The following is a 14,850-nucleotide window of genomic DNA, read 5'->3' on the forward strand; positions in this document are numbered from 1 at the left end:
ACTTATAGGCCAAGGTTTAAACTGCCATAAATTGTGTGATAATGCAGGTTTCGATAATGCAATTTCCTATAATGCATAACGTTGTACGGGACTCTACTGTATGTGTGTGTTCAGTAGAATAGCAAAGGAAAGTTTATTAAATATCGTAATTATTTTGCATTAAAGTATGCAACTTATTTTTAAAGCAAATTGTCAAATTATACAATTTTTAAGTGTTTTGTAATTAATATTTATATTTTATTAAAGCATTTTGATTAAATTAAGTAAAATTTAAATTTAAAAGTAATATAATATTCTTTCAATTTACTATATTTTAATATTAATAGATGATTAATTTTAATTTAATGATTGTTGTTAGTTGTATTAATAAATTATAACCTTAAGTTGTTATTAATTTTTATATTTCTGTTTCAGATTTATGAAAGTCCAGATGAACCTGATGTGAGTGTCTTTTTCAAATGTAGAAATAAATTTTATGTATCAAATAATAAGATATAAAATTGTTTAATATTATTGAGTAACTATATGAAAAGTAGTTCACTTTGTAAATTAAAATATACAAAATTTATGTTTTTTTATAATGGATTTAATTTGATTACTGTAATTTCCTGTGTATAAACTGCAGGTTATCTGTGCTTTAAAGTCACTTTGAAAGCAGGCACAGGCTGTCTGTTCTAGAAATTTTTGTAGGTTATATACAAGAAATTATAGTAGTTTTATATAAAATTTTTAATCTAACTTTATGTAGACATTTATTTATTATGTATCAGTTAAGATTGAATTGATTTATAAATTTAATTTTATTTAGAATGTGATAGAATCATATACATTCCGATTTATTTATGAAAATGACAGTACTATGATTATGTGGTAAGTAACAGCAATTTAATTTTCATTTATATAATACAAGGCAAAAATAGATGTATTACAAGGCATCAATTAGTGTCACTATGAAAGCAATGTTATCAGATTTGAGACATTAAATCTCTTTTCTGTTCCAAAACAGTTGTTTTCATATTATTCATTTACATATAAAATTTTAATTTTTTTGTCTTAAATACTTAAACTATTAGATATTAAATGCAAGTTATTAGATATCTTCTAAATTATATTGTTTAAAATTAATTTCAATTATGAATTTTAAATCTGTTTATAAAATATTAATAGTTTGTTAAAATTATGCTAACTTCAATCAATTTTCATATATCCATCTATAACAAATGCTTATTAAAGTTACTTATTTCAAAATTTATGAAATTTAGAAAATAAGTTGCAATTATTCACAAAAAGTATTGTATTATTGATATTTTGAGTAATTTCCAAACAATTTAATACAGTACTTAATTTTTAATTGTTTATCTCTAGCAGTAGTAACCTTTTTCATTGCTTATATCCCTCAAATTTTCAAAATATGTTTTTGTATCTCCATAAAGATTCATTAAATTATTTATTTAAGGTGTTATGTGTTATTTACTCATTTCATTTTTTTGCATGTACTTTGTACATGCAAAAAGACATAAAAAACATAAAAAAAAAATTACATTGTACCTTAACTTTGGTGCATCTTTGTGATTAAGAAAGAAAACTCATCTATAACTATTCATAGTTATAGAAACATTTAAATTGTAGCTTGATCAAACCATTTTTTTTTTCTTTTCTTTTTTCTAAAATTGGCTACTTCCTATCAAAAATAATAGTTTTGAGTTCTTTTATTGGTTGCTTCAGGAAGCACTTTAAGGAGAAGATTGTGTGATTGGTTTGTCCAAAAGGAGAGACCAATCACGTGACTTTCTCTGTGTCACTAGTCAGAATGAATGTTTTCAGGAGAGAGTGCAGACACACGGAGAGTGCTGACTATTGTCCAATCTTGGAAAGAGAGAACAATTCATCTCCATTAAGGACAGATTATATGAAATAATGACAACAATGTGTTATATGGGTGATACTGGATTCCAAATATTTCTCTAAAAAGTTAGACTTTTTTGTTCTTGTGTGTGTATGGCCTAGATAATCAATGATGTTAACCTGTGGGCAATAGAGAGAATACTTAGCATGTGGTCTCCAGGTACCATTCAAAGTTTTGGTGAAAAGTTTTTTGGAAAGGAGAAGAAAGCTCAGAAAAACTTCCTTTCGAGTCAAAGGTGGACAGGAAAAAAAAATGGAATTCTACCAACCACTCTTTCTCTTGCCCCCTTCTTAATTTTGAAATATATTCTAACTATCAGGTCAGTCCATAAGTTTGTGCGCATTTTTATCTACAAAAAAGCAACAAAAAATTTTAATTACATTTTATTTCAATCTATAATGTATTCACCATTATTTTGTACAATTTCTTGCCATCTTGATGGTAGCTTTTTAATCCCGTCTTTGTAAAATGATTTCGGTTTTGAATCAAAATATTCAGAAATAGCCTTTTTTACATTGTTCTCATTCTTGAAAGTTTTTCCTTTTAAAAAATTCTGCAAACTCCGAAAAAGATGATAATCACTGGAGCAATATCTGGCAAATATGGTGGATGAGGTCAAATTTCCCAGTTGAAGCTTTTGAGTTGAGCAGTTGACATTGTTGTCAGCTAGCTATTGACAGTTCATGTGGTATCCATTTTCCTAGCTTTGAAACTTTTCCGATTTGTTGTAGATGTCTATGAACAGTTCCATGGGATGAATTTAAACGTTCCGCAATTTCATCAACTGTTAAAGATGGTTCTGCTTCAACTAGTGCAGAGAGAGCATCATCATCAAAGTAAACGGATCTTCCAGTACGAGCCTTATCCTCCACACTAAAATCATTATTTCTAAATCTTTCAAACCACTTCTGCGCAGTCCTTACACTGATTACAGTTTGATTATGAACAGTATTTAATTTTTTGGCTGCATTTGTAGCATTCTCATCACTTAAAAATAAAAAGTATAAAACATGTCTCTTATATTCATCTGTTACTTCCATTTTAACGAAAATAAACAACTGAAATGTTCCCAATTCTGAACAGTATTATATGAATGAGATCAAATTTAATACTTCAGTGTAAAAAGTATCACATTAGACTGGCATTTTTAACAGCAAAACAAGATTTTTCTCAAGGTCATAAAATACGCAGGAACTTACGGACTGACCTGATAGTTCATCTCCTTGTTTTAGGCCCTAATTAGCACAAGTTTTAGTCTTAAATGTAAGTTTTGGTTAAGATATTTTGTGAGTGATGTTGCAGTTGGTTATAATTGAATTTGTTTTGTTCCTATATAATATATTCTCATGTTTTGTATAGTGTGAGTAAAGATTATCATCATGGTAAAATTTTTAAAAAGGGATCAATTTATGTTAGATGAATTTTTGTGATTCGTCTATTTTCCCTTCTTACAGAGTCTAGTCTAGGGATTTACAACAGAAAAATATAGAATTATACATTTTAAATTTGGTATTGGTAAATTTTAGTTAAGATTCAGTTAAGATTTTATTTAAAAAAGACATCATTCTCAATGAAAGATTTAAAATATTTTTAAATTTCAATTAAAAAAATTATTATTCACAATTAAAAGTATTTGGCAGAAATCTCACTTTGAGATAAGTATATCATAAGAAAAACTACTGATCTAGAGTAGTGATTCCCAACTGGGGACACATGCTTGGTGGTTTAGGGATATGAAAAAAAAAATTAGTAATGGCAGATGTACTATAAGAATATTTGGATTCTGCATTGAGGCCTTTGGCAATGTCACTCAATGCTTAGTCTCAAATAATCTGTGTCCTTCCTCCAATGCTTTTTGATGTAAAAAAAACTTCTTTTACATGTAGGCTAATTGTACAGCACTGTATATTGACCAAGGTACCACTGTTTGAAGACTATGGAAAATAAAACTTTTCTGACTTGCGTATGCAAGTTAGAAAAGTTTGGAAACTACTGATCTAGAGCAATGGGTTAGAATTAAAGTGGATGATTTGAAATTAGTTAAAAATAGTAGTTTTGAGTGTTAAATAGGAATATAAAATAAATTATGAAAGCATGTTTTCAATTATTATATATTAATATTGATTGGAAATTTAAGATATCGACATATCAACCAAACCCCTGGCCATCAAGAATGCATGTGGGAGGCTGTTAGCCAAGGAACAGGAAGTTTCCAAAAGATGGAAAGAATATTTCCAGGATCCAGACCCCATGACTCCAGCCACATTCCTCCCAAAACACACTGTTCAGTCAGAAGTTAAAGAACCTACTCAGTGTGAAATTCAGGTCATCATACAAAATCTACATAATCACAAAGCTGCAAGGACTGACAATATCAAACCCGAGCTCATTAAATATGGTGTACAGAAGCTTGCAAAGACAATCCATAATCTGATTAATCTGATTCTGCGGTTCTGCAGATTATAGATTGAAAAATGAAAGAATGCCAATGGAATGGAAGGAAGCAGGCATAATGCCATCCGTAAGAAAATAAATAAAATGGAGTGTAAAAACTACAGGGGGATTTCCCTACTCCAGATGACATACAAGATCCTGTCATCTCTAGTTATGAGGAGATTGACTCCATACATGGAGGGAATCATGAGTGAATATCAAACTGGTTTCCAAAAAAATATAACCATGATTGATCAAATCTTCGCATTAAGACAGATTCTTTAGAAGAACTGGGAATACAATGTCGACACACATCTGTTGTTCATTGATTTTCAAAAAGGCATACAACAGCATTCAGTCAATCAGTGTGGAAGGCCATGAAGGAGTTTGATATACCAGACAAACTCTCCAGAATTGCAGAAATTTGCATGAATGAAGTGTGGTATACAGTAAAAACTAGGGCCACTAGGTCGGATAGCTTTTAGATCAAAACAGGACTGAAACAGAGAGATGCCCTGTCTCCTCTTCTCTTTAATATTTCTCTAGAAAAAGTTGTCAGAATGACCCAGGAGATAGACAATAAAAGGGAAAATGACTCAAGAGACAAATTGTCACTACTAGCATATGCAGATGACATTGTCATAATTGGAGCATCTCAAGGGGAGGTGACAAGATTAATGTCAAAATTAGCAACAGCTGCCAAGAGCGTGGGTCTGATCATTAATGAAGAGAAGACTAAATACATGATTATTTCTGAAAAGGGAAAATCCCACAAATAGTATGTAACCATAGACAATATGGCATTCAGCACTACGGAATCCTTCAAGTACTTAGGGACTGACATAAACAGAAACAATGACATCAAGGAGATAGAGACTTGCTTACTACAGGGAAACAAAATCTACTTCGGGCTCACAAACATACTAAAAAGCAGACTCCTTAGTAAAAGGATGAAGCTAACTGTATATGAGTCACTGATTAGACCTGCGATTTTGTATGGATATGAAACATGGCCAATGACAAAGTAGAAGGAACTACAACTACAGAGATTTGAAAACAAAACACAGTGGGTGATTGGTTAACGAACACTTTTGCGAAAGATTTTTATGATTGGACAACAAACACTTTACTGAACAAACATAAAAAGAATTGACGAAAAAATAACGAATACCGATTGATTTTCCCTTGTCTTCGGGTAACAATTCGAAACCTTTCGGAGCGCGGGAGATGTCAACATTGACACTCAACCCGATACTGATCAGATAGTATTCCTTTGAATTTTGAAACTCTCCCTTGTAATTCCAGCGTTTTGTTTATCTTTCTGACAAATAATTTTTTATAGTATTTGAGAGACTGTCAGACGTGCACTTGTTAAGTTTTGCGTCGGGGTTTATTTACAAAAAGTGAAAGTTTAAGTGTCCCATCAGATATTCATTAATGTTTTAATACCAAATTTCGAATTTCATCCGGGCCTCGCATTTAAATAATTTTTGTGGGCTAGTTGATTTCTGTTCTCTGAATTTTTGTAAGTGCTTTTCTGAACTTTTCATGTAAAAAAGAAACTGATAATATTGTGGAGCCTAAAAAGAGGAATGTCGAGAACTGCGCTCACTGTAGAAACCGAGTAAGAGATAATAGCCAAGGTAGAACATGGGCGCAAGATGTCTGATGCTGCTAGGTAGTATGGCTCGAACAGGTCTACACTAGTCACAATCTTAGCTATGAAAGATATATCGAGAAGTCTTGAGCTGCTAATGGAGTAATGAAAATCACATCTGAGAAATAAAGAGCATTTTAGAGCTCATAATGGAACCTGAAACTGATCTGATGACAGAAGAACTCCGAGAACTCTCAAATGAAGAATACCAAGAAACTCTGCGAGATGTGTTTTCTTTTGAAAAAGAGGAAGACGAAAGAGGACCAATGTCGACATCTGCTACTAAAGACGTTTTGAAGAAATGGGAGGATATCAGAACAATCAGATAGTATTCATCCAATCATCCAAGTGGCATCCAAACCAGAATAAGGTTAACGGGGTTGGGGATCTCTACAGTTACGATTCTATTAATTACTTCTGAAAAATCCTGAAGAAAAAAGAAAAGCAATCGACATTGGACAGATTCTTTAACCCCCACAAACAGAAAAAACATAACTAATCTAAATATATAAAATTACTTGTCCTGACTGACTGAATGAATGACTGATTCATCATCGCCCAGAGCAAACCACTGAACCAAAAGAGGTGAAATTTGGTACACAGTTAGGGTACGTCATGAAAATGCACACTAAGAAGGGATTTTTCGAAATTTCTAAGCGGGGGAAGAGGGCGAGGATTAAAGCTTAACCAGAAGAACAGCTTCTACTGTACTATTTTAGAGGCAATTTTTTGTTTTCAACTACGTTTAATTTTCATCGAGTACTTAGGTGCATTAAATTGATAACATTTCAGACATTGTTATAAATATTTTTATCTATTTCAATTTTTAAAATGTTTGAACCGTTTTAAATTCGAATTTGTTATTGCATATTGGTTCGATTATAGAACGATTGTAAACGTTCCAGAAAAATATTTCAATGATCAAATTGAAAATATTTTGTTTGGTTCTCAGCAATTCTCTTCAGCGTTATGTGTTATATAACAATTACTATGGTTATTGAAATATTGAATGTAAATGGGGTTTGCTTGCAAAACCTCCACGGACGAAGTCGCGAGTAACAGCTAGTGACTAATAAAAATGCAAGACTGCATATATATATATTTTTACTATTACATATAAATAAATGTAGTAGAAAAGTATATATTTTTTATTTTTTGGAGTCTTCAGAACAAATTAATCAAATTCCTATAAAAACCTATGGTAAATTGATAATCGGTTAATGAACAAAGTCTTGGAATGGATTATTTTTGTTAACCAATCACCCACTGTACTAAGGAAAATCTACAGATCTGTGGAAAACTATAATGAAAATGGTATCATGGTCAATGGAGAACCAATGTGAAGAAAAAGAATAAACCAGGAACTGAAGACAACTTACGGCAAGTCCATGATTACACAGGTGATTAAAGCCAGAAGATTACAGTGGCTAGGCCATGTTGTAAGGCTTCCTATAATGCAAAAGCTTTATCAGGGCTTCACTATGAGAGGAAAGAGAAGAGGCCAAGAGGCTGTCCCAGAAAAAGATGGATAGATGGGGTCACTGAAGATCTTCAACACCTGGGAATTGAAGATTGGCAGGGCAGGCCGAACAAGATGGAGAAAGATTGTGACTGCGGCTAAGGACCTTCAAGGCCTATAATGCCAGATAAAGAAGAAGAATATTATTGATTGGAAATTTAAGATTATTTAAATTATTGTAAATTGTATCATTGTAATTCCCATGCAAAGAATGATGATAACATAAATATTATATACAGTTACAACAGTTATATAATGAGACTGATTTTATTTTGACCAAGATAGAAATGCGATCTTCAAAACAATGTATATTATCTATATTGCCAACTTTCATGTATAGTCTGGCAACATGACAACACTCATTATTAAGCATGATGAGAAATATGGCACCATGATGTATTGGTAATGAGAGAATGTTATCACACTTGCAGCATGTAGTGGTAAGCAAATATTAAAGTCTGTCTTAAACTTGGGAAAAATGCATCTGAAACTGTGGAGTTGATGAAACAAGTTTATGAGAATAATTGTTTATCTTGTGCACAGGTATTCAGATGGTATGCAAGGTTGTCAATTAGGGAAAAGGGAAAGGAAAATTGAAATAAAGTCAAGATGAATGAGGGATAAGGGACATTACATGGGAGTGGTAGACAACTCCAAGGCAAGTCATCTTTACAAAAGAACCTTATCCAAAAATTGAAGGGCTTACAAGATTCTATTTTTCCAACTTGAGAAGTTCTCAAAAAGAAAGTCCAAAATGGAAGTATGGTGTCTTTGATGATCTGATGGCAACCCGAAGGCTCTGGGCAATGTTGTTGATAACTAGATGTGGAATGAGCAGTAATTGGTTGGCAGGTAAATGACTGTGACAGTGGCAGAGCAAAGACAGAGATGATACCAGTTCAAAGATAAGGACAGCAGCTGAACATGGGCACAAGAAAGAGAACAAAACAGGTTTATAATGTAAACTTGAGAGAAGAAAATCTTGTAAACTTGAGAGAAGAAAAATTTGTTCTTGAAATTTGGAGATTTTAATAGATTTTATTCTTGAACTAATTGATTTGATTGATCCATGTATGTCCTTTGGAACTTAGCATAAAGTTGCTATTGAGAACAAATCACACAGGAACACTCCTTTTGATGGAAAAAGTAAGATTTAATTTCCATAATTTAGAACAGATATTCATTTTGGGCTCTCTGCCTCTCTTAAGTCCTTATTTTATTATATATATTGGTAAAAACTATGTAAGAAATTACAGAATGTATTAAATTATAGTTAACATACACGTACAAAAATTTTTTTAAAATATAATTACCTAAAAATAATTATAGTGACAGCTGGAATAACTAATTACTGAAACCATGGGATAAAATAAGTAAAACTGAAATAAATTAAAAAATAAGTTTAAAAAAATGAGTAAAAAAGTAAATATGATAAAATGTTGTTAAAAATAATAAGATGGTATAAATAACAATCCACGAAACCTTTTTTTACAAGTGTTATGTTTGTAACAAACTCCACAAATGCTTTCGACCTCCACCAAGGTCTGCTTCAGGTGGTGACTGACCGTGTTTCCTCCTGACCATCATAATAATGACGTATGAGATGTAAATAGTTGTGCATGTCGAGTTTCACTCCTCTGCCTGTCCCAGTTCGAATTTCTTGAACAAATACCTCCATGCCTGCGCGATCGTTTCACCATCTTTGAAGTTGATGCAGGTGCCCCCACTGTTAGCTTTATATATCTCCCAGGCTTCCAGATGACGGATGTGATCTGTTCAAAACACTTGTCTGATTAGTCTGGTGTTATGGAAGCTCGTATTTCAGGGTCGGTAACGTAGGTCGACAAGGCGGTGGTGGACAGATCACGTCTGTCACCTGGAGGCCTGGGAGATATATAAAGCTAACAGTGGGGGCACCTGTATCAACTTCAAAGATGGTGAAACGATCACGCAGGCATGGAGGTATTTGTTCGAGGAATTTGAACTGGGACAGGCAAAGGGGTGAAACCCAACACGCACAACTATTTACATCTCATGCGTCATCGTTACGACGGTCAGGAGGAAACACAGTCAGTCACTACCTGAAGCAGGTGGAGCTTGGTGGAGGTCGAAAGCATTTGTGGAGTTTGTTACGGACATAACACTTGTAAAAAAAAGGTTTTGTGGATTGTTATTTATCAATGCAGTGTTAAGTTGTTGGAAGTCGTTTTTGTGTAAGAGAGTATACCTGTAAAAATAAAAATATTTTAGTTAAAATGTATAAAAATTTGACTAATAAAAGTTGTGAAAACATAAAATACTTAAAAGCAATAAAAACTGGTTAAAAACAAGGTGTGATAGCTTTCACTGTATGTTTATCAGGAAGTCTGATACTTTGTATGGTGTACCTGTACAATGGATTAAAAGGGGAGGAGGAGGAACAACATCTTAAAATAGACACTTCTTATTTTAGTAGTAATGGTTTTAGTAGTAATGGTCTTCCTTGTCCTATCAGTTTTTATTAAAGTAAATCTGATGAAAAGCACAAAATAATTTGAGAATTTTAATATTCTAAAATCTATGGGCAAATTTGACACATGCTTACTTAAATAAAAAATATCAAATAATGAAGTTTACACTAAAAAATTGTGAAATTTTTTAAGGAGGATTTCCAAAACCATGTTGGAGCGAAACCAGAAGTCATGCTGTATGGGGATATGTCCAATTTTCAAACTGTGTTTGAGCGAAACCATGTTGTAGAAGTACCATGTTATATGAGGGATACCTGTAGTTTAAAACTACTAAAATACAATTTATTAAAATTCAAACATTTTCAAACATATATCATTTATCTTCAGGAACATTAACTTGTTCAGAAGATAACATTCCTGTTGTGTTTTCTTTGAACAGATCTAGTTTGACCATTTTTTTTAATGCAAAATTTTTTAAACAAATTTGGAAAATAAATAAAAGAGCATAAATTATGTATAAATTAAACAAAATAAAATTAGCAAAATAACTTCAATAAATTATTTTACATTGTAATTTATGGAGTTAATGAATATTTATATTCCAGTAACAAGAAGTTAGTTTCTTTTGCTTTGTTTATTTTCTGTCTCAATTCTTTCAGAGATGTTAATGTTTGTTTAACAGTAATTAATTTATTAAGATAAATTTTTTAAAACTGTTCAAATCAAAATTATATACAGTGGGTGATCAGTTAACAAACATAATCAGTTCCAAGACTTTGTTTGCTATCCGAATTGTTCGTTAACCGATTATCGATTTACGGTAGGTTTTAATGGGAATTTAATTAATTCGTTCTGGAGACCCCAAAAAATAAAAAATATATACTTTCTTACTACGTTTATTTATATGTAGTAATAAAACTACATACATACATAGTCTTGCATTTTTATTAGTCATGTTTATCCGTTTGAAAGGGTTAAAGAATCTGTCTAATGTCGATTGCTTTTCTTTCTTCATGATTTTTTGTCAGTAATTAATAGCATTGTAACTGTAGAGATCCCCAAGCCTCAACTTGGTTTGGATGCCATTCTAAGACTGTTGTTCTGACATCCTCCCACTTCTACAAAGGATCTTTAATAACAGATATCGGCATTAATCCTCTTTTTCAGAAGAAAACATACATTGCCAAGTTTCTTGGTGTTCTTCATTCAAGAGTTCTTGGCGTTCTTCTGTCGTCAGATCTGTTTCAGGTTCCGTTACAAACTCTTCGATGTTCTTTATTTCTCAGATGTGATTTTTGTTACTTCTTTAGCTGCTGGAGTCTTCTTGATTATACAGCATTTTTCTTAAATAAGATTGAACTGAGGCCTACTGTAGACCTGTTTACGCCAGATTGCCCAGCAACATTAGACATCTTCTGCTCACTCTTTACCTTTGCTATTATACTCTCACCTTTCAAAAAGAAAAACAGACGCAAAACTTAGCGAGTACTTACCCGACAGTCTCACGAATACACAAAAGAATCGTTTTGTCAGAAAAATAAAAGGCTGGAATTACAAGGGAGAGTTTCAAAGTTTGGAGGAATACTATCCGATTGGTATATACTGGCTTGAGCGTTGATGTCGACGTCTCCCACACTCTGAAAAGTTTCGAATTGTTGCCCGAAGACAAGAGAAGACCAATCGATATTCATTATTCTTCGCTTCTTCTTGTTTGTTCTGTGGGGTGTTCGTTATCCAATCATGTGTTTGTTGTCCTAACATAAAAATCTTTCGCGAAAGTGTTCATTATCCGATTTGTTCGTTATCCGATCTGTTCGTTAACCGATCACCTACTGTATTCCAAACAATACCTGAAGATGAGTGACTAAATCTTTAGGATTTATATTTTTAGAATAGAATTAAATTTTAATAAATCTTATTTTAATGTTTTTAAAGAATTTTAAAACATATTCATTAAATTAGGAGTTGGATTAATATTTTCTACTGTGGTAATTTTATTTTTTTTTTCTATGACAAAATTCGATATCAGTCTTTATAAATCTGTTTATTAGATTCATTTTTTGTATTAAAATTATTTACAGTTAATATATTTTTATTTATAGCAATGATGAAAAGCTTGCTTCTGTATCTAATAATAGTATTGTTCTTACAAAAAAAGCAACTTTTTCATTATTAAGAACAGTGATTTTGTTAATGCAGAATCTTAAACCATTACCTGAAACAGCGTATCTTACAATGAAATTGCTATACTATGATGAAGGTAATTTTTCAATATATTATAATTTTTAATAATTTATTTCTTTCCTTTCTTTTACATAAAATAGCTTCTATAATATCTGTGATGTTTGGAAAGAGTACATGAAAGTGCATTATTCTAAGATACAAAATAATAGTTAAATAATTTCTTTGACTACATAAATTACAGTGACATTCAGTTAACCCAGCATCATCAGGACTGATGTGGTGCCAGGTTATTGAATATGCCACTTTATTGAATGGTGGAACAGAATTAGAACAGAAACGAAAATGTAAATGTTATTATCCAGATGTTCTTAGTCATTGATCCAGTTATCCAGTGGAAGTTAATTGCATTATTAACTCATTCTATTACAAAGCAATAACACAATTAAAATAGGAAAATAATGCTGCTAAACCTTGAGTCAAAAATCTTTTGTTTATAATAAAAATAATCGTAGTGTTGGCTATAAAATCAATATTAGTAATATATACTTGCAGCATCTCTGCTAAATACATATTGATATATCTGTATTTGTAGGAAGACCAACATAACTAATTACTCCATCTTGTTAGTCCAATACAACAAATTACAATAACTACTGATAGATGCGAGATTCAAAGACTGATATATCAATATATAGTATATAGTCATTTTCAGTTATATTTTGGTTTGGATAGAGCAATGTTCATCTGTTCCAAGTAAAGTAATTGAAGTAAAGATGTATTATTCTGGATACATAGCATCATCATATACAATGCCAGATAGGATTTTAGACAGATGGTTAGACAGATAGGCCAAGAAGAGCAGAAAGGAAAGAAGCCAGATATGTTTGGGGAGAGAAGAAATCTGGTGCATTATGTGAGTCATTGAAAGGAATAAGTAAGCTAGAATTGTGGGTAAGGAAGAGGTATTTGCAAGAAGTCTTGAGCAATGCCAAGGAATAAGAAGAGTACTTTATTTATTTAATGTCTTCATTATAGGATTTTCAAAGGAATCATATAAATATTATCTAATTACAGAAAGTATGTTATATTAGTAAAATAATTAAATGTTTTGTAGTTATTTATGTGGGGAACTTTGGTGTTATTAAAAAGAACATAGTATGATTATTGCACTATATTCTTTCTAAATTTTATTTTCAATTTATTTTAAACTTAAGTTCTACTTTCTTACTGCAAGTTTTATTCACAAAACATCTTGGAATTTTTTTTTGTTTTGGTGTCATTTCAACATAAAATTTACAGCAAAATCTGTGAGAAACTTGTGAAAATGGATGTTTACATTTAATTCAGCAATATTGTCAAGTTCTTCACACAAAATAGCCTGTCTAAGACATAACCTGTGAGACATGAACAGAAAGCTATGGGCATTAAATATTGCATCAAATTTATATATAAATATTTATCATTCCTATATGTTTTAGTGAAAAGAATCCACTATTTCTTTGAATTGAGATAAGATCCTGTAACTGGAGTGAGCATCATTGTAAAAGACTTTTCCTATAGACTACACTTTGATGGAAAATTTTTAGCAAATAAAAAAAGAAAAAACTTGCTGTACTCTATTTTACTGAAATTTCAAAAAATATCATATTCTGTTTCTGTCTGTATATATGTTGCATTTTATGCATTTACATTTTCAGCCTGAGGCCACTTTGGTTTTAAAAGAAGATTACTTTGCTTCCCTGGTCATTGACATGTTAAAAAAATATATTATTGAAAATTCAAATACTTCACTGTTAATTATGACTAAGACAAATGCAAACAGCTCAAGAGTATTGAGTTCAAGCAAGTAAACCACCCAAGACAGCATCTAAAAATTTGCAATTTTAGTGAAAAAATTTTTTGTAGAACATGTGTACTTATATGTATCATTTTCCATGTTGTTTTACTTTTATTTTGTAGCAAGTATTAAGTCTAGATTGAAAATTGATAATTGAAAAGTGTGCTCGCATTTTGAAGCAACGACCAATTTCTTATTCCAGCCTGCCTCAGATGGAAAACCATCCCAAGTTAGAAAGTTTATAGAATCTTTTCCAAATTTTGGCTTTTGTGAATATACTGGACTATATTTGGAATGCTTGTTTTTATGTTCTTTATTCTTTTATAAATTTCTGAACAACAGCTATTAATTAAAAGTATTCAATATCATTTATTTTCCTTTGTACAGTGAGCGTTGATGTCGACGTCTCCCACACTCTGAAAAGTTTCGAATTGTTGCCCGAAGACAAGAGAAGACCAATCGATATTCATTATTCTTCGCTTCTTCTTGTTTGTTCTGTGGGGTGTTCGTTATCCAATCATGTGTTTGTTGTCCTAACATAAAAATCTTTCGCGAAAGTGTTCATTATCCGATTTGTTCGTTATCCGATCTGTTCGTTAACCGATCACCTACTGTATTCCAAACAATACCTGAAGATGAGTGACTAAATCTTTAGGATTTATATTTTTAGAATAGAATTAAATTTTAATAAATCTTATTTTAATGTTTTTAAAGAATTTTAAAACATATTCATTAAATTAGGAGTTGGATTAATATTTTCTACTGTGGTAATTTTATTTTATTTTTTCTATGACAAAATTCGATATCAGTCTTTATAAATCTGTTTATTAGATTCATTTTTTGTATTAAAATTATTTACAGTTA

At 31.4% G+C, this 14,850-nt stretch overlaps 1 protein-coding gene across 1 annotated transcript in view; it reads left to right on the forward strand.

The window, feature by feature from the left end:
• The first annotated feature begins 393 nt into the window (after positions 1–393).
• LOC111640763 (meiosis-specific protein HOP1-like) overlaps positions 394–14,850 on the forward strand; it is a 53,972-nt gene continuing 39,515 nt past the window's right edge. The window contains exons 1-3 of the mRNA XM_023386816.1: positions 394–441; positions 809–870; positions 12,068–12,225. Coding sequence (XP_023242584.1) covers positions 860–870; positions 12,068–12,225 — 169 coding nt within the window. The 5' untranslated portion in view covers positions 394–441; positions 809–859. The remainder of the gene's footprint in view (positions 442–808; positions 871–12,067; positions 12,226–14,850) is intronic.

This window comes from Centruroides sculpturatus, unplaced genomic scaffold, assembly GCF_000671375.1.
Source record: "Centruroides sculpturatus isolate CEXI.00-Female unplaced genomic scaffold, Cexi_2.0 scaffold1477, whole genome shotgun sequence".
Lineage (NCBI taxonomy): Eukaryota > Metazoa > Arthropoda > Arachnida > Scorpiones > Buthidae > Centruroides > Centruroides sculpturatus.